Source organism: Ptychodera flava, chromosome 1 (assembly GCF_041260155.1).
Source record: "Ptychodera flava strain L36383 chromosome 1, AS_Pfla_20210202, whole genome shotgun sequence".
In the NCBI taxonomy this organism is placed as follows: domain Eukaryota; kingdom Metazoa; phylum Hemichordata; class Enteropneusta; family Ptychoderidae; genus Ptychodera; species Ptychodera flava.
In genome coordinates, this window is record NC_091928.1 from 14,592,143 (window position 1) to 14,615,798 (window position 23,656).

At 38.8% G+C, this 23,656-nt stretch overlaps 1 protein-coding gene and 1 long non-coding RNA gene across 3 annotated transcripts; both read left to right on the top strand.

Annotated features, from left to right (window-relative positions):
* Positions 1-2,300: 2,300 nt before the first annotated feature.
* LOC139142984 (prostaglandin reductase 1-like) lies at positions 2,301-16,118 on the top strand. Its single transcript, XM_070713179.1, has 9 exons — positions 2,301-2,406; positions 4,506-4,551; positions 7,105-7,164; positions 8,046-8,222; positions 10,781-10,898; positions 11,303-11,455; positions 11,915-12,020; positions 13,327-13,445; positions 15,831-16,118. Exons 1-9 carry the CDS (start codon positions 2,301-2,303, stop codon positions 15,939-15,941), a joined length of 996 nt encoding a protein of 331 aa, XP_070569280.1. The 3' UTR covers positions 15,942-16,118.
* A 3,547-nt stretch (positions 16,119-19,665) lies between these two features.
* Positions 19,666-23,415, top strand: LOC139130822 (uncharacterized). Of its 2 annotated transcripts, none has more exons than XR_011551992.1 (3): positions 19,666-20,063; positions 20,557-20,744; positions 21,138-23,415. It is a non-coding gene; the product is annotated as an uncharacterized lncRNA (long non-coding RNA). The 2 variants fall into 2 exon arrangements; XR_011551991.1 differs by having other exon boundaries at positions 19,670-19,988.
* The last annotated feature ends 241 nt before the right edge of the window (positions 23,416-23,656 follow it).

Genomic DNA, 23,656 nt, shown 5'->3' on the forward strand with positions numbered 1-23,656 from the left:
TGTATTTGGATTTGTGTCTTATGTTTTCTGGGTTTTCCATTTTTTGTAACGTTAGTTCTCTTTTCATTTGTGTTGTCCTTGAAAAAGGCTGTTTGTGGTTTGGTTTTGTTTGGCGAAAGCAGTTACTTATTTATGTTGATGAGACTGCTTGCTGTTTATATTGTCTTTCGCCTTCTTCCTAGCCGAGCTAAAAGGTTAAATCAGGAAAAATCATCAAACTGTTACATAATCAGACAACCACCAATGAAATACATGACAGCTATGCGAGATGATTTTTACCGTCAAATAGTAGTAGTGTAGTATGGGTTCTCCAGTTTCACCAGAAATCGCCGACATTACATTTCACGCGACAGAAATGAGAATAATTATTCTCGTCATCAAGACACACACAACACCAACAGATACATTCCAGTACTTACAGAGAAACTCATGCTACACCACAGCAACATTCAAGGGCCAGGTCAAAAGGCAAAACATTACGATATATAACATGAAACAACGAAGGCGATTTCACATAGAAAGTCACGCAATTTAGTGAAAAGCTTCAGACCGACAATACAAAAACAATGAAATACAACGCATTATCGGAGAAACAGAACATAAAACAAGAAAGCGACAACTTGAACAAAATCAAAAATATAACACCACCGACAATAGTAAATTTTAGAAACTTTTCCTATCTTTCGTAATGTTGACCAACCCATGAAATCCCTGATAAGCCCATAGATTAGCATAATTAGTTGTGTTGACTAATTAATTACAAGACGTGTGTATATGAGAGATAAACGTCCTTGTAATGGGGTTTAAATAAATAAAGAGTCAAGAGGCTAGGTTAGGTTATGTAATCATTTATTTATTTATTTATTATTATTTATTTATTTATTTATTTATTTATTTATTTATCTATTTATTTATTTACTCCGATAAGTCAGAGCATGACGAAAAGGAGAGGAACTGATAGAGAAAACAGTGAGAAAAATCAATACGTTTGGGCCGCCTGTGACAGTACGAAGAATTTTGAAACAGTGGAGAGAAATTTGAAAAAAATACAGAGAATTGTCTCCTGACAGAGAAATTTGAAACAGTAGGGAAACTTTTCTCTTCAGCAGAGTAATTTGAAACAGTACAGAGAATCGTCTCCCAGTAGAGAAATTGTAAACAGTACGGAGAATTGTCTCCTAGAAGAGAAATTTGAAACAGTACGGAGAAATGTCGTTTTAGTCCACGGTACTACAGACGTGGCGACCGAACATGGTGTAAAGTGAAACCTTACTGAACTCAATCGATGAGTTATAAACGATACACTTAGGGGGCCGTGGACACGCGCACGGTAAACGCAACTTCTGTGTTTAGGGGGAGGGGGTTTGGCTGTATTTCGATTACCGTGCGCAAAAAACGCATCAACATCTCGCTTCAAGTTTTAATGTATCGCAAAATATCGCGCAATATTGTTTGGCGTGTACCAGGCAAGTAACGTACGGCACAGGGGCTACACCAGCATTCTTTTGACATATATATGTGAATCAGTGCACGAGTAAAATAACGTGACGATCATTTTTGATACACTGTTTCGTTTCATTCTATTGGTTGCGTCATTGTTGGGTTGGCGCTGAACAGAGATTGATTTTTAACAGAGGCGGCATGGGGGGGGGGGGGGGAGGGCCCAGTTAGATTTTCGCACTTCTAACTTTCGTTTAAGGGAAGGGGAAGGGGTTAAGTCCAAACGCACTTAGTTTTGTTTACCGTGCGCATGCTTTAAAGGGACTAAGTCGCCCATTTTTTATGAATTTTGTTTGATACGAGACACTACTTAAATTATTTGACATGTTGAAAGATACTGATTGAATGGGTGACCATGCATATATTCAGCCCCGATTTTAGACAAAGTAAATGAAACGATGGCGAAAATGAATTAATGGTCATATCCATTAATTCATTTTCGCGATGTTTTCATGTGTCGTGTCTAAAACCGGGGTCAAATATATACCTTGGTCACCCATTCAATCAGTATCTTTCAACATGTCAAACAATATAAGTAGTATCTCGTATCAAACAAAATTCATGAAAAATGGCCGACTTTGTCCCTTTAATTATCCACAGCCCCTTATCAGTGGCGTTTTATCAAGGGTGAAGGGGTAAATGGCAAAGGTACATGTCAATAGGTTACATACCAGTGACACGTCCACTGCAGTCGTGGGCAAAGTTTCTCTTCCCTATAAACACACAACGCGGCAGCGTAGGCAGAGTTGACTGTTGGTAAATTACGGAGAATTTTTCTTTCTTGTAGAAGTCTGTTCGTCATGGTGAAAGCCAGGAAGTTCGTTCTTGTAAAACATTTTGTCGGGTCCCCCAAGGACAGTGATTTGAAACTTGTGGAAGAGGAGCTCCCAGAAATAAAAGATGGCGGTGAGTAGTCTGTAGAGATAAGCTCTAGGATTCAGGGCGATAACGACAGTGGATGTAGGATAATATGTTTCGATTTCGTACCTCCCCTGAGTGATTGGATTATTTGTGTCTACATTTATGGTATGTACATGCTTTCAAACCACTAGGGAACAGGCATTATTAATGTCAGAGGAGAGGGACCGGAAGAAAAAGGGGCGGCACAGAAAAGGGGTTCAAGCGAGCCTTGAAAATTCCAGGGTACAATAACATGGGGCCTCCAACTTGCACTCAATGCAAATCATAGCGATAAATCACTCAGAATAGGGCAGAAAACAAATATTTCATAAACCAGTTTTCTAAAGTTATACAGAAAAACAGCTGTATTTCAATTACTGACGATCATTTTCAGTATGTGCTTGTGAACAGTGTAATGCTGACCGTCAATATGCCTCCTCCCTACAGAAAGTCCATGGCCTATTTTTAGCGCTGCTACAGTATGTCAAGTCTCGTCGAGTACTTCGAAGGTCGTGGTCGTTGTCGTGACGACTATCAAATTTCGTACAACTCTGAGGATGAAACAAGTTGCCAATACATCACTAATTTTTTAGTATCACTGTTGTCCATTAGGCTAAAAAAGATCGTTTCTGGTCACCGCGTGCGTCATTTCAGAACCTGCGCGTCATGGCATTTTTATTGGGTTACATACTGATCAGTACAGCTGTCCTTGATATCCCTGTTTGCATGTCCAAAAATGCTAAACAGAAAACGAAGTATTATGCAGCCAGTGATAAAAGACAATAACTGTTGCATCAATAGTGCTAGACCAGCATTGTTAAGGAAAAAAAGGTAAAAACGAAAACCGCGTCACTTTGAATCACTGTCAAGTGCCAGAAACATTTTTTTTTGGGGGGGGGGGCTTATACCTGTTTCCTTTTGGTACTAGGTGTGTTACGTATCCACATCAAATGACTAGAAAATTCACTTCATGGGCAGAATTTTGAAAAATTGCTTTTTCTTGTCTGGTTAATGAAAAACAATATCCCTAAACTAAAATATGCATGGACTACCAGCCATTGTCACTGGACTACCAACTTCAGAAAATGGTAGCCCAAGTGGACTACCAGGGCAAAAAGTTAATTTCGAGCCCTGTATATATATCATACATTCAGACTGAAAGATATACACTATATATCATGATAGTGAGAGCTTAAGCTTATGGGATAAGTTGGTGCTCGCCTCTACGTCTTTATGTTGGCAGTAGTGGGAGGCACAAAATGCCATAAAAAAATTTCTTGCCGACAGATGGGGGCTCTGCAAATTTTGGCTGACGTCATGAGGGGGCCATGACAACAAAGGCCGACGAAAGAATTACTTTCCGCTCCTTACCGTTAAACAATGCTCGTTCCCTTAGTAGTAGATTGTTTCGAATGTTTACGTAAAACCTAGAACAAACTTGATTTCAAAACGATAGTAATCACAATGACTGCTATGGCAATCACATTGTCTTAAATCAGTAATCTTGTTGTAGTGGGGGTAGACGTACGTCTCAGTGTGCTAGCGCCCTCAGCAGTTGAGCTTGATGAGCCGCGCTTGTTATGAAGACCGTTTAGGGCGCATCACCATACGGTTGAAGGTAGAGCTGCTAAGCGAACGAGAGTGACTTCAGTATGGATAGCTTCTTTTAACTTTCCAACATCCTGATAAAGATACGCATGGCTAGCTGTCGACGTTGTGCTGCAGTACGTTTCTTTCAACAATTAATATTTATAATGTCATGATAATGTCATCTTTAAAGCTAAATAGTTACTTTTTAAGACCAATTCTGTGTACATTTGTTTGTTAACATGATATCACAGTTATTTACATTTGGCTCTGTAAGTTAATAAATGTGTCTCTCAAAAAAGCCGTCGAGGGGCTTCGAGAGAAAATAAGGCGTCACATGTTTTTGCATGGCAGCCAAACAACTAACCAATCCTTCTCCCCTCTACTGTCAGTGTGTTAACAATTATTCGTGATCAGTACATTGTGACATATCAATTGTAGCACCATTGAGCGCTATGTTGCTAAGAGATTTGCTATGTCACCTTGCGTCATTAACACGTTTCACTTCATCATTTCAGAATTTTTGTGTGAAGCTGTCTACCACTCACTCGACCCTGGAATGAGGTAATAAGGGCAATAGACAGGTTTGGCTACACGTTTTACGTGAACGTGAACGCGTAACGTCACGAGTTTCTGCGATGATGTCATCGACTTGTGCGTACGTCCTTCACGTACACGGAGCCGGCGTCGCGTATTTACGTGGAGACAGCTGTTTTCACGTAATTTGTAAACGTGTAAATTTATTCTCATCTTTAGGTAAAACATGGTATAAACTGTGAATCATTCATGCACATTGTTTGTTGGACATATGATAGTGACATCCTCAAAGATATTTAAGTGTTGACGTTATTTTTTATGTGAAATTTCTTCGTCGATTCGCGGCATACCGGATAACCATTGAGCTATATCCCTGTTTGCGGAAACAGACCACGCGCATCCAAGCCGGGCCGAATCATTTCTTGCGCGTGCCACACGAACGGATGACGTGACGCGTAGCCAAATGGATTTTTGAACGTGAACGTGTACGCCAACGTCAACGTGAATTCTTCGCGTTCACGTTCACGTAAAACGTGTAGCCAAACCTCTCTAATAATGAAAACGTGGCGTGACAGCAGAAGACTAGGCCCAACCTGACCATTTTACAAAAGCACTATAATTAAGGTAGTATGCACCTCGAAAGTGAAAGACTTAAACTTTTGCACAAACTTTCCTCAAGGAATCTTTCAATCATTCTCTTTCAAAATCAAGAATAAAAACAGGGGGTCACCATGCAAATTTTGGTACTAGAGAAACAAATTACCCAAGATTTACCGATATTAGAAATTCAAAATGGCCGCCATCCCTGTGTTAACTCTATGGAGAAAAATATTTTTTTCGAATTTCGAAAAACTAAGCCGGTGAAAAGTTTTCTTTCACCAAGAGCTTTAAAATGAACCCCCACATGTGGTATATCAGAAGAGAATTGTAAAAGTTTGAGAGTCCGAATGTCTGTCCCCGAGGTGCGTTCTACCTTAAGGGGGTCCAGTTGTCTCAAAAAGCTATGGGAGTCCTATAGCAAACCCCATGTATTCGTATTAAAGATTGGGCCCAGTGTTCTCCATGTACATGTCCGATACTATTAGTATTATTTCCGTCTGAAGATTCAGAGTCGACGCTTGCGTGGTCAATAATAGTATTGTTTCATAATAAGTAATAAAGTAATAAGAAAGAATAAAATAGTATGAGTTGTTACTTGCTATACCACTGCGCATTGCATGAACAATAAATTCAAACATCCAGTTTACTTGGTCACCCACTGATGTGTTCACACGTGCTTTGTCAGACCCGGCAGGTATAGATTTTCTGTTTAATTTGTCAGAAAAGTTTGAAATAAACGGCAATATTATACATAACATGTTCATTTACCATGAGAACAACCCGATGTGTTCAATAAGCGGCGTACTGTTCCATCATCACCGTTGCAATAACAACTACACTGCCCAACTTCCAATTGCAAGCTGGAAACCTTTATGTCTAATGACTGGCAATTTGCATCTAGTTATTAACACAGAGGGCGCTTTTCTAAATGTGAACGTGCTGTGTCGTCTGCATGTTCAATCCCAGCATTCCAACTGTTAATCTCGTTCATGTGCACGACAGTTTTCTCTCTTGTGCTTTTATGGTGTAATGGTAACTATATCTTGTATCAACGACTACAGGGAGGATGCTCAGGGACTAATGGCAGTCATAGATTTTGTTAATGGCGAGTTAAAAGACAATACTTTACTTGTTTTGTATTTGTTTCTTCGAAAGAAATAAAAAACAATGCAGTGTCTCTGAATTTAGTCGGGGACACATCCGGTTATTCGCATAGTACATTGAACCTGCGCAGGCGTAGTCAGTCAGCCACTGTTGCGAGTAATATATTTATTTCTTGTTGTTGTTGTTGGTGGTGGTGGTGGTGGTGTTGTGTTACCAATCTGAAATGTAGCTATTCATACATTTTTCCATGTAGGGCTTTGTCAGAGAATGTCTTTTAAACAGCAAACATTAACTTATTGTAACACTGTTAACTTAAATGTCAAAAAGGTCGTTATATCGTAGTCTGGCGTTTAAAGTTTTCCACGGTAGGCCCTTTTGTGGTTCTAAAGATGCCAGAAGTTGCAATTGCTTTCGTACTTTTAATACTTTTTTCTTTCAGTGAGCTTTTTAAAGCTCTTTTCCGTCAACCAATGCTACAGTAGGCTTTCGCGCTTCTGACACCTACCCTCGATTTCTCATACAAAACATTACTGACAAAAATAATACTAGACAAAATAAATACACACACTTTGTCGGCCTTATGACCAGGCACTGGCTTCTGTTGGAGAAGCCAAGGTCGGGTGACAAGGACGGCTCGAAACAATTGAAAGCGATTGTCAAGTTTTGCAAAGGTTCAGAAACGAACTGATATGTGGAGTACATCCGGCAACTTCCCATTACATTGACAAAGATTCGATCGTTTATGGCCGTTCTGTTGTGTCCAGTTAGATGCACACTCAACAACTCCTTAAGCCCAAAATTAATGTGGGTTTTTGTTTGTTTGCTTTTTTTGTTTGTTTCTTTTTTTTGTTTGACGATATTTGTATTTACAAACAGGCCATATAGTGGCAAATGGCAGAAAGAGGGCGATACAATGATGGGACAGCAAGTAGCGAAGTAAGTGGAACTCTTCTTGGTAATGATTTCAAAAAACCGATTGGAACTTATTTGAGAGAATTGGATATTTATTAAATTTCGCAAAAGTATTTGGTGCCCTATAGCTGAATGTCGCAATATTGCAAGTTACTCATAAAAACAATATACAATGCAAGATCCGAGGTACATGAATATTCCACATTGATTAAGGGTCATTAGCATAGAATTTTAATACCGAAACAATGCTCATTAATGTAATCTGCATATTTGAGTATCATTATACCTCGCATCTTGCACCAATAGAAAAACAAGTGCATTATTGCTTACAGAGGAAAGCAGATCAGCTTAATCAGCTTACATTTGCAGATTAAACTATTCACTAGCCAATTATTCAAAATTAGTTCCAATCGTGTTATGAATAAATCATTCCACATCAGTCTAAAGACTATCAAAAACTTATGTTAAGAAACTCGCCTTGCAAACTTATGTTGATCCACTATTTCCATAACATTTTGAATTTTAAAACAATACTCTATCGGAATATGGCCATCGAAAACAAAAAAAAACGAAAAACACTCTGCGGGACGAATTTAGAGATGAATATTTTTTTCTCCATCTTTGTAAGCTTTTTCAAATAACTTTCTAAAAAGAAACACATTTGTTTCCCCTAACGATGGAGGGATCGCTCAGTTTTATGCAAACAAATCGTAGATACAACGTCAGAACGACATCGATATAGGTATAATTATATGTATAAGCAATAGGTCGTCTGTACATATGACTTGGAAGACGGATTTGAGAGTTAAGTGACCGTGACTTCCACCAATCATCAATCTTATCTCCAGTGTCCTCTATGTCATCAGAAATTCCTTATATCTTTCTCCGTCCCACGTGATATGAAGAGTTGTTCAAAGTAAACATAAAGACTATCCGGTCGGTACTAATGTCTTGACGGATGTCCTTTGCGGCTGGCGAAGTCATTTTGTAAGTTCCGAGGGTCAGGGAATAATGACCAAACTTGACCACCTTCCACCGGAGATTCCACTCGAACAAGCATTGGGAGCTGTCGGCTTGATAGGGTAAGTTAGAACTTGCACATTTTAAACCTAAAAAGTAGTTTCAGTTTGTGATAGAGGGTTACGCCCTAATACAAATTTTGAGAGAAATAAGTCCAGACATCTTCAAGAAAAGCGTACAGACAAAGGGACAGATGTACACACAGACAAACAGACGGACTTGAGCAAAACAATTAGCCCTCTTGCATTTCGATAGCGGGGACTAATAATCATACTGTGAATTTTTGACGGGGTCTGTTTCATGGCAAATGTTCGTACTCTTGTTTAAAGATATACTGTCACCTGTTCCAATTTTGCCACAGTTACCATGGAAAGAGAAAATCTAACAAATCACAGATTTTAAGCGGGTGGCCGCTTTAAAAACAGCGCCCTCACATGGGCATTCTTAATACCAAGGAACGCCCCTTTGACCATATATGGGCATATTTAAATTACATGTGACTGTATACCTTTAATCCCTATTTCATTACAAAGCAAATACTGTGCAACCGTGTGTTGCTGAAGTATTTAAGTGTTGGTGTGGATTAGTCTATGAGGGAATATCTGTATGAATAACAAAAGCCATAATTAGATTGGTCCTTATCCAGTGAAGGGAATGTCGATAAGCTGAAAATGAGTATTCCAGCACGCTTTATGGAGTGAGCAAGAGAAACGGTATAGAAAAAAAACACCATAAATGGTGATAGTAAAATGCGGAATTGAAAACTTATGGGTACATGTAAAACAAAAGGAAAAGTATGAGTTAAAATGTTCATCATAACAGTGCATGGAAGTCTGCCTAAAAAATGAAATGAAATCAGATATCATGAAATGTGGTGCCTGAAGGGCGCACTGATGGTGAAAATTAAAAGTAATGACAAAAGGTAATCGAGGGTTAAAGGTTTGGTTTTTTGGTTGCAGTGTTTGTTTTTTGGTTTTCTTTACTTTGTATCTGCCTGCAGTCGTTTTAGTCATTTGAACGGTCCAACGGACTAATGTGATGGCCTGGCGTATGCCGTATGCCGTAAGCCGTTTGCCATGGACAGAGGCCACTATACAGACACGCCTCAATCAATGTCACTCAAACTGGATACCAGGCCGATGTTTTACGACATACACATACATGTAAATTTGAGTCCCAATATATGATTGACAGGTGGCAATCCGGAGCCGCTATACAGATATGTAAGATCCAATGTCACTCAAACTAGGTACAAGCTTGGACAATGTTCTTTAACATTTCAGTTCTTGTCACAATATGATTAAATATTGTCGGCAGGCACATAATTATCCTTTTCAATTTTTGGTGATATATAATTCGATACGGCCGATAGGCGGCCATTTTTGTTGTAATCTTTTACCTGCGGAGGAATTATGCAGGCATACATAAACAGATCCCATTTAATTGTGTATGATGAAAATGCACTGAAAAACGCATACAAAGTGTCCCACAATACAATCTAATATGACAGCCCAGGTAGCCATTTTGTTGTGAATTTTCCTGTCCAGAGCCATTAATCTGCTTTGCTAAAATTATATAAAAGGGCCATTAATACTATCATGTACTTGTCTCGTGATACGACCAAGCATCGCCATTTGTGGCTATGGTTTAATGATTTTTGTACCGACAGACATGTTAGAGCAGATCGATTTCCAATCAATATTGATATAAAGAAAATGCACCGTAATGGTTCTCCGCAAGGGAAATTTTGGGGCTAACCACCACTCAGTTTGTAATGATCTACTTATATGCTAATCAACAAGCAAATTATTACATTTTCATAACAATAGAAAATGTAAATTATGTCTATCATCCACTTGGGACTATGTCGTTCACAATGACTCGTTGTGATCTGATATAAAACGACGGTTATATTCGCAAGATGAAAACCAAACAACAGGGAAATCATTCCTAAGGCATGGATATTTATTTGGCCGGGGATTGTCAGTATGCCAATATGCCATTCGTACCTTTTTCTCTCTTCTCTTCTTTTCTTTCGTTTTCTTCTTTTTTTCAGGCGTTTCCAATATTTTCAGTTTTTTCTGGCTTTCGCAAAATATGTTAACTTCGACACTATATGACTACCGATTTCGAACTACCTATTTCTCTAATATTAACCTCCTGTCTCCTAGGATCCGTTAGTCATATATCTCTGTTCAAAGGGAATAGTTATCCGTTTAAAGGTATACAGTCACCTTGGTATTCAAAATGCCAATGTGGGGGCGCTGTTTTTAAAAAGTGACCACCCGCTTGAAATATGTGATTGCTTGTATTTTCTCTTTCAATGGTAACTGTGGCAAAAATTGAACAGGTGACAGTATACCTTTAACCTACAAACCTACATTGTAAATTCATATGAACTTACCAACATCGAAATGTAAGTATCTCATTGTTTATAAGATGTATTTTCTTCCGCTTGTAGCTATCGGTACCTTATGACGTAACTTGATATTGAGTATACATTAGTGCTATCTATGTTTCAATTTAATTTTCCTCCATGCATATTGCAGGCATCTTAATTTCCATTAAATTATTCTCTAATTAGTAAATACCATAGTGTTTCCCCTAATATACCTATCAGGTACACGGCTTACTTTGGTATGAACGACATTTGCCAACCGAAAGAGGGCGAAACTCTCGTGGTCAACGGAGCGGCGGGCGCGGTGGGTAGTTTGGTCGGACAGATTGGAAAGATTAAGGTAAGCCATGGCCAGGCGCCATGATAGAGTGCTTGTACGGAAAGGCCGGGAAAATAAGCATTGCTCAAAATATCCAAATCCTATTTGATTTCTGTGACTCTTAAACGGTGATTGTGAATTTGATGCATCATGGTCGGTGACACCGGGGTAATATTTTACTCTAATATAATCAATAATTGCAATCCTTCTCTAGCAGAGTTAAAAGAAAACTGCTCATCCTTACTTAAAGTAACTATATGTTAAATACATTTTGTTTTGAGAGACAGATTCGCCGGCTCTATCGAATGATGTTAAAGAATATGCCTTCAATTTCAACCTCGTTCAATGAACAAAAATCGACGCCATACGATTGTGGTTGCAATGTATCACATTTGTCGGTCAGATATCAGTTTTCTCTTTAACAGGGATGTCGTGTGATTGGCTACGCCGGATCCGATGAGAAAGTCAAGTACCTCAAGGAACTCGGCTTTGACGCAGCTTTCAATTACAAAACGGTCGATCTTGACGAGACTTTGAAGGCAGCTGCCCCCAACGGCGTTGATGTGTATTTTGACAATGTAAGGCATTGTTAGGAAATATTTTTGATTTTTAATCACTTGTAGCCATCCCAACGACAAAAAATTACAGTAACCTTATATCTACTGACATTTGAACTTCAAAATGACCGTCACTTCTGTGTGGGCGAAATAACATAGTCGAGTTTCGCAAAAATAAGCCTGTGAAAACTCCAGTTGTTCCGTGAGAGTCAAAACGAACCCCGAAAAACTGAACGAGGGACCCAAAAACACGAGGGACCCAAAAACACATTGTCAAAGTTTGCGAGTCCGAGTAGTATCTGTCCCGAACCGCATTCTACCTCTTTAATGTTCATCTCAAGAAATCATTTCTCGAATGTAGATTGATTTTATTTCTCTTCGTAATGATAAAAACGTTACCCACTGACAATCACAAGGTATTTTGATTCTAAAAAATACTCAAACAAATCGCTTATTTCTCACCAATGTGTATTTTCGCAGGTCGGTGGTACGTTTTCTGTCACTGTTCGTAGACACATGAACAAGTGTGGTCGCATCAGTCTATGTGGCGCCATTTCGCAGTACAACCTGAAAGAACCCTTAATGGGTAAGTGACAGGGGACGTCCGGGCCCCTTCTCCTCGAATATTACAAAGGGTATTATTGTCTTATCCGTTATTGAGCGACAAAACAGATATAGTAGCATCTCAGCCAGAAAAATGTGAACAGCTTTACAATGATGTGCAAACAATATCGCCGTTGACGGTTCCTCCGTCGGAGGAAATACTATAGCCTATCAGAAAGGGAGAAGTTTTACTTGTTAACTTGTTAACTAATTGCAGGGTCTGTGAGTAAGATACTATTCTCGGTACCCCAAATACGATGATGCCCCCCTAAGTGACTCATAAAAGTCTCTGGCGGTCGACCAATATAATGGGAATTTCTACAGGTTATACATATAAGATTACAAAAGCAAAAGCAAAGTTTCTCGCTTCTACTGTATATGTTTAGGTTATAAATGAAGATGAAAAAAATGAAGAAGTTAAGGGTAATCGGGCCACTAATTTTTTTCTCAAACAGTAAGACTTGTATGTGAGGATGAGATTACCACAAAAAATCAATAATGTAAGATTAATTTGGCCGCTATTTGAAATACATCCACTTTATCCCATTCGAATGACAGAAATTATGAATCTCCCGTAAGCTTTGCCCAACCTTATATATTTACTTTCAGTTACTTTCTTGAAATGCTGTACTTGTTTATTTATATGTGAACCGAACTGGATAATAAATTAAAGTTTTAGCTATTTTTCCGCTGAAAATGTGTGTAAGAATTTTAATTATCACTTCTCAGGTCTTCCGAAACAACAGTTAAAGCTGTTGCAAACTTAAATGTAATGACCACACCTTATCTATACTTTGTAGAATTATTTAGGTTCCCAATCCAACAATTTTGTTTATTTTCTCATAAATTGTTGTTCAGATATTGCACATTATATGCATCAATTAAAAATATGGGGTCACCAGGATATTTACAATGCTACATCGCTTAATATCACCCCCTTCCCATATGTGAAATGGAAAAAATCACAATTTGATGAGAAATATGTCCTTTTTAAATTATTTTGTTGGGATTTGTAAATACTTTGTAAATATATCAACATTCAAACATTTAAAACTTACAACTCGAAGATAATATAATGATCATTCAATCATCACTAACAACGTCCGCTTTCATGCTAAAAGCTCTGACAATAAGTTGAATGATGGCGCGCTAGCCGCTGATTGGCTAATGATAGGAAAAAATATTATGGTATAGCGTCGCCAATTTTGGAAATGGCGCGGACTGAGTATCGACCTACGTTACAGTCGCACCAAGTAAATATGACAAACACTATCTTTCTTTGATTCCAGTGCCTTGTCAAGATTTCATGATGGTCAGTGAAGAGATTAAAAGTCAAGGCTTCCTTTGTCTATCAAAATCAGAGAGATTTCCGGAAGCATACAAGCAGATGTCAGAATGGTACCTACAGGTATGTAAGGATCCTCCTTCCTGTCAGTTTATCTAGAACGTATGGTAGAATATCTAGATTTTGCAAGCAAGACATACCGAATGTTCAGAAGCTCGGTCAATCAGTGTTCAACGTCTCTGTCCTAAAAATCCACAGGAGTTGTTCAAATGTCAAGGTCATCCTCCGCATAGTGCTTTCCGTTTTCAGAACTTGCAAGTCCATTAAGGTGCTTGTACAGTTTTTCTTTCAAAGGAATATTTCTCATCTAAAATGACAAGGAAACCCCCCCTCTCATACTATATACAAAAAAAATTTTAAAAAGCAGAAAATCTAAAGTTTAGTATGGTAGCAATAGACTACTCGAAGGATGAAGGGGTCTATATTTGAGGTAAAAAGCCCCTTTGTATTAATGATGAAAATTAATTTAATTCAATAAATTGACACTATTTTCTGAAATGTAATATTTCTCTTAAAAGAAGAGAATATGTAGGAAAAAAACGACCATTTTATTTGGCATTATCTATCGTCATTCTAAAAACGGCATGGGTTGAAAGACTGACACTCAAAAAAGTGATTAAAAATATGATTAGCAAAATTAAATGCCTCATATTCAAAATGTAAGAACGCTATTGCCAAGCAAAATTATATCTTTTTGTTATATAGCATTTAAAGAACATAATGTGAAAATTTCAGAAAATTTGACCCAGCCAGAGTTGACTTAAATTATTTGGAAATCTAAAAATTGGGAGAAAAAGAATCTTGGAAATCGGGTGATTTGCATAAATTTGCATAAATTAACACTTCTTTATCACGCAACTTACAACTTCTTGACACGCTAAAAGGTGAACCCAACCAATATTATATTCTTGGTTTAACAAATTAATTAAAATTGAATATTTGCGACAACGAAATTTTTGAGCAAAATACGCTGTGTTTGGTGCAGCGCCCCCTTAAGTAAATGCTGCATGTATATTTGCACTTGGTGTATTGATCGATCCTGCATGCTTGGCTTTTATCAATGGATCTATATTACGCTGCTTTATACAAACTGCTGCTTGCCTAGGCTGTAGGTATCTTACCCATAGACCTACGCTTCAAGACCATACTCCCTAAAATATGTGGGGGATGTCGACAATGTGAACAAAACCCACAGATCGTGTTCATATTCAGTAAGACAATGCTTATTTTCAGCAAGTAGTAGCGCTTGTCAAATTGTTTTCAATTTTTTTATGTAGGTTACTAGGGATGCCCTCATCAAGTTACATAAAATTAATATTTCAAAATTTTGATAACTTTTCTTGCTCACTTTTTCTTTGAATTTTTGTTTCTGTAGATACTTTCCTTATAGTTTGTATGTGCAAACTTTTTGGCTAATTTTCTCATTTGTGTCAAAACATCGACATCGTTTCCCCTGATACCAATGTCTAATTAAACCGAGTTAGGAAGTACTAAAGTTACGTAGGGGAATGCTGATATGAAGATAATGGGAGCATATCTTGAGACAATCAGTGATTACAATATTGTTAGTTGAATACGGCTGCAACTCACAGCGCCTGGGTCGCTTGTTTTGCAATCCCCGGTTCAAATCTCAGAAAAAGACAGATTTTTATTAAAAACCATGATAGATAAAGAGGTATATGCAATAATTGATGGCACTGTTCTACAAACGGCATTTTGTCGTTCCCATGCCGACTACTGTAGTTACGTATACGGGGAAATATTGCGCATATACTTTGCCTTTCATCATTTTCAGGACTTAGGATGAGCTCTTTAAGGTACTATGCGCCTCGAAAGTGTGGAAGACTTAAACTTTTTCTCAAACCGTTTCCTCAATGACTCGTTCCACCATTCTTTTTCAAAATCAAGAATGAAAGTCGGGGTGCCTTGCACATTTTGGTACTGTAGAGACAAATTACAACAAGATTTGCCGATATTTGAAATTCAAAATGGCCGCCACCCCTGTGTTAAGTCTATGGAGAAAAATAAAAAATTTTGTTTTCAAAAAACTGAGACGGTAAAAGTCTTTCTTTCCACAAGGGCTTCAAAAGGACCCCCACGAGTGGTAAATCAGAAAAGAAATTGAAAAGTTTGAGAGTCCAAATATCTGTCACATATCTGGTGCATTCTACCTTAAGTAGCAACAGTTGTTACAAAATGGAACATTTTGTGTATTTCAGTCACGAAATAATCAAATGATACTAGTAATACCAGTTATACCTGTAATACTGATTTGTAAAAAGTTTCTAATGATTGTCTCACAAAAGAAAAAAAACCGTCGTCTCTAGAATTCGAAACCGTGATAAATTTCATAGCAGCCAGCATTTCATGAGTCTAATAGCTGTATTTTTGTTTGTTTTTTGTTTTTATTCATTTATATATTTATTTATTATATTTTTTTTCTTACAGGGGAAACTTAAACTAGATATGCATTGGACGGAAGGCTTCGAGAACATGCCGAAGGCTTTCTTTGAGTTGTTCACTGGTTGGAACCTGGGCAAAGCCATCGTGAAAGCCTGAACCTTGAGCAAAATGTAGCTTTGTTCTCTGAGATGTCAATTTCCCGTGGGCAATTCATGGTTGTAACCGATGTGGGCGATTCATGATACCCACCGATGACAATCGTGACACCATTACTTCCCTCGATTTTATCGAATTAGCTCTGCACTGCGATACACCACACTTTGCTTGGACTGCTTCGAGAATGAAATGAATGATTTATGGGCTTTTCGAACTTTCTGATGCACCGTCTATTGTTCACTATTCGTTATTTGTCATTTTATGTTTGCATGTAATTGAAAACATCCAAATATTTGCATTTGAGGAAAAAGTACTCCTAAATCCGTCTTATAACAATAAATAAAATGAATTATTCACTAGAACAAATGCCCTGTAGATATTTTTCACCCGTTTGTACGAGAAATGCAAGTGTACTCAGTCAGTTCAGCTTAAAGTATCACGTGACAAGCGGTTTGCGAGAGATTTTGGACGAGATCTGTATTCCGAAGATATTAGGTGCTTGACTATCGGTAACCACGCCTTGAAAATCCGCAACAGAGTTCGTGGTCAAAATATTAGTGCACATCTTCTTAGACTATGTGACATGGTAGTGATTTGCATCGTTTAAGGTTACTCATTACTTATTTTATGCTAAAGTATATAGTTATTTTATTTCTATCTGTCGAGCTGCGTTTAAAAAGCTACCGATCAGCTCGCAGTCTCATACAAATCGAGTTTAAGGTATGAGATGATAATCGAGTCTGCCAAAAGTAACTTTTCTGCATCAGTGATAGCAATCTGGAGACAAAAACAGACAATAATGTATACGTGATACTTGCTTATTGCGGGTAGCCCTGCCTCAACTCGCCAAGCATCAATGTTGTGAGCTTATGTGTCCAAATTTCGCGACTTTGGATACTTTGCTTCAGAATCTGTAGATAATGGTCAAGCGGGCAATATCAACTCAGAGAAAAAAAGCGTAGGTCTCCTGGAGTCTCACTTTAATTTGATCGTAATTTGATCGACCCCGATATTTGAATCACTGATTTGTCAAAGGACTGTCTCTCCACTTATCATCTCATGGCATTTGTCACGTGATGTGATGTCATCACGGCATGTGTGACACGTCACCGTGACGACACTGGCAAAGGACTTCTCTGATATTAAGGTTTTCGAAAGAGGAAAGTGCACGTGTTAAAAAAGACATCCTTGAACAAAACATAAACGGAACGGTATTTAAGATTTTCATCCAGAACACTGCTCAAATATGACGTCATGTCCAGGATATTTATTACAAAGAAAAGTAAATAGACATTGAATTTACGACTTCATTGAGGGCTTGGAAAGTGCGCCGCCATTTTCCAAACAGTGCCAACGTATATGATGGGCATTTAGAGATCTAAGACACAAAATCATTATCATATTGTGCGTGAATAGAATGTCAATCAGAATAGTGGGGTATATCTATCGTTTCATGATTTTACTTGGGACAGATCGTCCAACTAGAACGGTCCTGCTCATAATAAACTTACAGTATACAGTTATTTTAGATTTCCGTTCTGAGAGTACGGTCAGCCAGGGTAGGGTTCTGTGGTGTCAAGTTAGTCGGAACCAAGTTCCGTGGAGTCACGGTTGATCACACATCATAGTTTGACAAATGTTTTACCTCCCAGGTCCCGAGTGAACGTCAAGTCACCATGCCACTTTCATTTTTTCTGTCACTACGTTAGTTGACCTGCTACAGACCGACAACGATGCATCACTAGAAATAAGCATATGAAGTTTAAGAGGTCAAGTCCGGATGAGCAATTATCGTAAATTATATTGTCGGTGTTGATCTATCCCTGTCACGGAACCAAAGTTGGTAATAAATTTTAGTCGTTTGAACTTTCACCTCGTGCAGCATCTGGTACCAAAGATCTGTATCCCATTAGAAACACGTTCGGCGCAGATCAGCAAAGTTTTGTATCATGTACTTGTGATGATTGAATCAAGGACTGACATAGAAAGCCGTTTTTGGAATAAAAATGTGTTGGCCAGACAGTTCTTGGCGGTCGGTCGATTTTTTTCTCATTATGAGCAGAGGGGAAAATATCTCGCGAGCAAATTTAAGGAGGGAGAATTTTACTCTTTTTGTCAGCCTGCAACCTAAAGAATAGGTCGTCGGGATTCGCGAGTGTATACATAATGTTAATTTTGTTACGAGTACTATCTAAAAAAATAAAATCGTGCACAAATAATTTGCTTTTGTTTACAACTCGGATGCTGTTCACGCAGGGCTGCGATACGCTGACTGTTTTAGGCCAACATTAAAAGTCTAGTTTTGTAATCTTTTGTTAAATTTTTTAAAACAGCTGATAATTTCGTGACTATATAAGCGACACTCTTTTCGTTAACAGGGAAAACTAAACCTTGATATGCATTCACCGACGACGGATTCGAGAACATGCCGAAGGCTTGTTTTGAGCTGTTCACTGGTGGAAACATCGACAAAGCAGTCGTTGAAGTGTAACCCTTCGAGTGCTGTAATTTTTCCCACCAACGTTTTAGTGCATAATTTTATCAATTTTTTATAATTTTTTGTAATTTTTAAAGTAATTTGGGACCAAATGAACATCAAATGTCATTGCCTACAGTCTTCTATCAAAATTTTGACAAAACTTACAAAATAAATTGACTTGTGCACATTTTATAAATCCGACAAAAACTGACTCTGGCCCTCAAAGGGTTAATCGTTCTGGGAAAGTGAACTGTGTAAGAGCGTGACACGTGTTTCCTGTCTTGTCAATTTACTCTAAGCAATCTAAGGTTCCGAACGATGAAATCACTGGCACGACTATTTGTGTTCTTCTTTTCGCAGCAATGATTTTAGTGTTTTCAACATCACCGACTGATGAAATTTCCCGGGGAAAAACACGATTCAAAACAAATATATTTATATATATGTGGTTTCAAGGTTCCATGAGCATTGAATCTAAAGGTACACGAATTTTAATTTTGAAGAGGCGGCATGTGAAGTGCATGTACATGCACATGTAAGTCCCTAGAAAAGATGAAAGATTGATTATGATGGTCGGTGGTGGCGCTCACAGCCGTCACGGAGACAGTGCGCCAACTCAGCATATCAAGTGTCCAGGACTGTCCATTATTGAGCTTGGTCGAGAAACACAAGACAAATGTCTGTAAATTCATCGTCACGTTGCCATTGTCGTTTTTAAGTTGGTATCAGATTGGAGATATCACTTCTGTTAAATGGAAAAATTCGATAAAAAAGTATTGTTTGTTATTAATCTGGTCTATGATGCGTGGCAACCCGAAGTGAACTTTTTGATCAAGGAATATTTAGCGCACACCGTCGGCTTATTCTAGACAACCCATGATTTACTCGTTTGACAGTTCATTGTAAGCCATGTTATTCTTAAATTATACTGATTTTGCTTCTACCTAGAATTGCGCAGTTTCGGTGAAAGCTATAACTGTAAAGCTAGCACTTTAAAACTTTAAATGTACAAAGTTATTTGAGCGCAGCTCTTGACAGGTGAACATGTCTTATGTCTCGAAACTGGCCACGATAAACCTATCAATAATCTTTGCCATCTGCATGTCGACAGACGTCATTTTTTGTCCATACATGTATCTGTTTCACAATCCATCATCCACACCTCGTTAACCAAGTCATCGAGTCGTCGTTTACGCCTGGCCAAACCTCGTCGCCTGCGGGCGCTCAGATATTGACAACACCTGATAACAGTTCTGACATTAAAAAAAAAACAGTGCTGACATTTAATCAAAGGAACGGTGCAAATGAACGTGATATTTGATGATCTCCATTGAATGTCTACGCTGACCTGAGAAAACGTTGGGTGATCTGAGCAATCCAATTATCTAGCAGGCGTTCCATACCACTTGCTTTTCAATGCAAGTCAATCACCATCTCGACGTTTTAAAGCTTTCCTCATGTCTCCGTCGAACCGCAGCCTGATGTACGTCAAACTATCATATGGTGTAGTCTCGTTGCCTCTGTCGAACCACAACAGCCCCAATGTGATACATTTGGCCTTAGAACAGGTAGGACTCTTGTCCATTTGCCGAAACTTCAAGACCCGCGGAGTTGCGATCTCAGTCGCCTGAGCAAAGTCCCTGGCAGGTAGTTTGTACATTGATAACCCCGGTTGAACGCAACCCATCGATCTGCCAGTAGAATTATCGCGAGCGATATGCTAAGAGACTAAAACAGGTGTCTTAAGTTGACTGTTTTATAATACCCAGGTGCTCTCGTGAAATTAAGAGTCTACCTTTCGCCTCTGTGTCTCTGATTAAAAAGACAGGTCCTATTCATCTGCTCTTGATGCATCACGAAGCCTGAGAGCAGTTCGCACTCGGTGGAATGTAACCCGGAGAATACATGTCTAAATCCGGCTCACTACAGTTGATTGTTTATGAACAAATGAAAATCACGTGTTTTGTCGTTTGTTAAGATTTATTCTCTGTGCGAACTATTTTCTTTCCATTTTTTGCTTATTTATTTATTTATTTATTTATTTACTATTTATTTATTGTACTTACTTACTCACTTGCTTACCCATGTAACTTGTACAGTTGTAAGTTGTTGTTTGTATCTTTCTACTCTCGATAGGGTGTACGCTGTGGCACAAGCGAATATATCACTACCCAAGCGATCTAATTGAACCACTTCAACGCGTTCTCTCCGCTAACGCAACGTGAAGAATTTGACTGAGGAAGAATTTGACTCAGGAAATAATTTACAATCATTCATGCCTTCACTTTTCCATTCGGACACTTGAGAAAGCCGGCAGACCGAGGGTAAGTCTGGGCTTGTCCGTCTTTGTCATCGTCGCCGCACACGCGAACGAAATGTCTTATACACACACATTAAAAAATGAGATCTACGCAGTCAATCTACGTAAATACTTATTTCTGCTGTAAGGCGTAAACAAACAATGTAAGGATGAATTAATGGGGCCAGATTCGATTATCCTCTCACTGTAGCTATGTTGCTGGTTCAAAAATTGCCAGTATAAATGCAGTAATAAAGATTTCAGGAAGAGATGCGTCCTCTATGTTCCTTCTAGACTACTTGTTGATGTTTGACGTCTGTTTGTTCTCTCTCTCTCTCTCTCTCTCTCTCTCTCTCTCTCTCTCTCTCTCTCTCTCTCTCTCTCTCTCTCTCTCTCTCTCTCTCTCTCTCTCTCTCAGTACCGTGGTATGCACGATAAGTTTGCAACACGCCAACGCTGCGCTGAGGGACTGTGATCACATCTTTCCTGGGCGACCATTTCTCATGAAGTCGATAACAGAGGGAGCATGTCGACTAACTGGCACGGCTTCGTTTATAGGACTGCCCATGGTAACGTGTAGATAGGAAATTATCACACTTTGACCATAATTTATCATCAGAATGTTTACGTGCAGACGGGACGTGGTTTATTTTGAGTTAAATCATTAACATTTTTGAAGGCAGGTGGTCCTCCACTCATACAGGTTGGTAGAATTCTTTAAAGCCTGTTTCAACCTGCGAAGTGTACTCTTTCCCTGCCGTGACGTCATTGCGTGTGTTACCTATGACGTAAAGTGAAATACCAATCGGTGCCATCCGAAGGGCAGCCGGGGAGGTGATCGTTCTGTCTCGTCACCGTTCACGATATCACGGAGAACAATGACTAATACCGACCAGACCGGTTCAATCATTCCACTTGTTTCAACGGATGTATATTTGCTCTCCGATATCATGGTGATAGAGGGCCGCTTTGCTGACGTTCGCAGGTGCAAATGGTCAGTTACGAAACACCTGCGACAATCAATGGTCATCCTTGGTGCATCGCGATACAGATGTACCGTGTCAGAGTATTAAACCACGGTCAGGCCTTAACCACGGGCAGATCGTCTATGTAGCCGACACGAACACGAACTGTCTGATTTGAAATAGTTCACTGCGCACGCAGTCCGGCACGTTATTGCGGGATCTGTATAATATTTGACAATATTAATCTTAATATTACCAATGCTGATAAAAGGACATGAGAAGCCTGGGACACTTGACCACCACAACAATATTTCATATTCGTTCTTTCCATTTTGTCAGTAATTTTCTTGTGAAAGTGAAAAGTTTGCACGATTATATATGGACGGCAAAACAAAACCGCGTCGAAAGCCCGGGAACGCGTTCTGCCGTAAAGAAATCAACGACACTTCACTATGTCTGAGTTAAGTGGGCGACATGTTTGGAATGTTATGGGAATGCTCTTATTTTATGATATATTTTAGGGGGGTGGGGGTTATTTTGTTGGGTTTGGGGGGATTTTTGTTTTTTGTTTGTTTGTTTTTTTGTTACATTTAAAGACCCGTGGCTCTTGTTGATGACGACTCGAAGATTGCAACGTTTGCGCCAGCCTACTTGACATACTATATAGCACCGATGCCATACCCGTAGTAATTTTATATTTTACGCAGTGCCGAACTCAACGGCTGTCTCAGTTAAAAATTAACAGGTAACATTATATTTGGTGCTTGTCATTATTTATTGTTCTACTCTAGGATTGCGCAATCATCGACACTTACAGACTAATTTAGTATTGCGCTGATTGGTATTGCGCGTTTGGTATTGCGCTGGTTGGCACAGCATATCCACGTCAGCACTGAGCGTTAGCCAGATAATTAGACAAAAATATTTAAAAAGGTGAATGCGTTACAAATGTGTCGTCAGATTTGAGGTTTTATTAACAAAATATTCACAAGATAGATCCCTTTGTCAGATTTTCTTGTTTGTCCAACGGATTGGGTGTGGCGTTTTTTTCCAGCGGTAGTCTAGGATACGCCGCACCACTGGTCTGTGATGGAAGGACCGTGGCCATATACCGATTAAATATTGACGTTGAACCCACACACCCAATGTCTGTTTTACTTAACACTGCAAATTTGACTTCATGTTACCGCTCCCAAGACACGACTCATCTTAATGTAAGCCGATGGGAAAAAGGTCGTTTGGCGACACATGTTTGATCTTGATGTTTGTCAACAAAAACCCGCGTGTTGCTCTGTAATAACAGCACAGGACGGTGTAAGTCGCGACTTCAGTCAACGAGGCTACATTTAACAAAGCCAGAATTGGCCGACATAATATATCCTCCTTCAACTGCAATCCAAGTATCACTATAATCTTAGACTCTGAAGAGTGTTTATGCACAACTTCAATAATAACGCGTGTATCTACCATATTTGGCATTTTTTCCTTAGGTAACTTTGGAAATTATAAATTTCCACTGATACAGAACTACAAGTCAGGGCCAAGAAATACCACTCTCGGTTCGATTTTTTTAACTTTCGAGATGGCGCCATTTTTAGCCATAACGCGTATGCGGGTACTTATATAAGTATAGTTAATCGCACGAGTAGGTGTGCTGTTACAGTCCTAAACACCACACTTGGTCAGGAACTTGTTAAAATCACGAGGACAATAAATATGTTTAATCACGTATTTCTGTGTCGGGTGTGAGTAATTTACGAGGTGGGAGGTTTGTACGAAATCCTATTCGAAGCTGCGCAGTACGTGTCATGCTGACCCAATTAAACTACAAAGCGGACAGGTCAACCAAGATAAATTATTATGCACGACTTTACAGGACTTCTTATGATTTTTTCATCCTTTTTTGTTTGTATGTTAATTACAAGTTCTTGTTTAACTCCTCCAGCATTTTGAAACACCCACTATTTAGCTC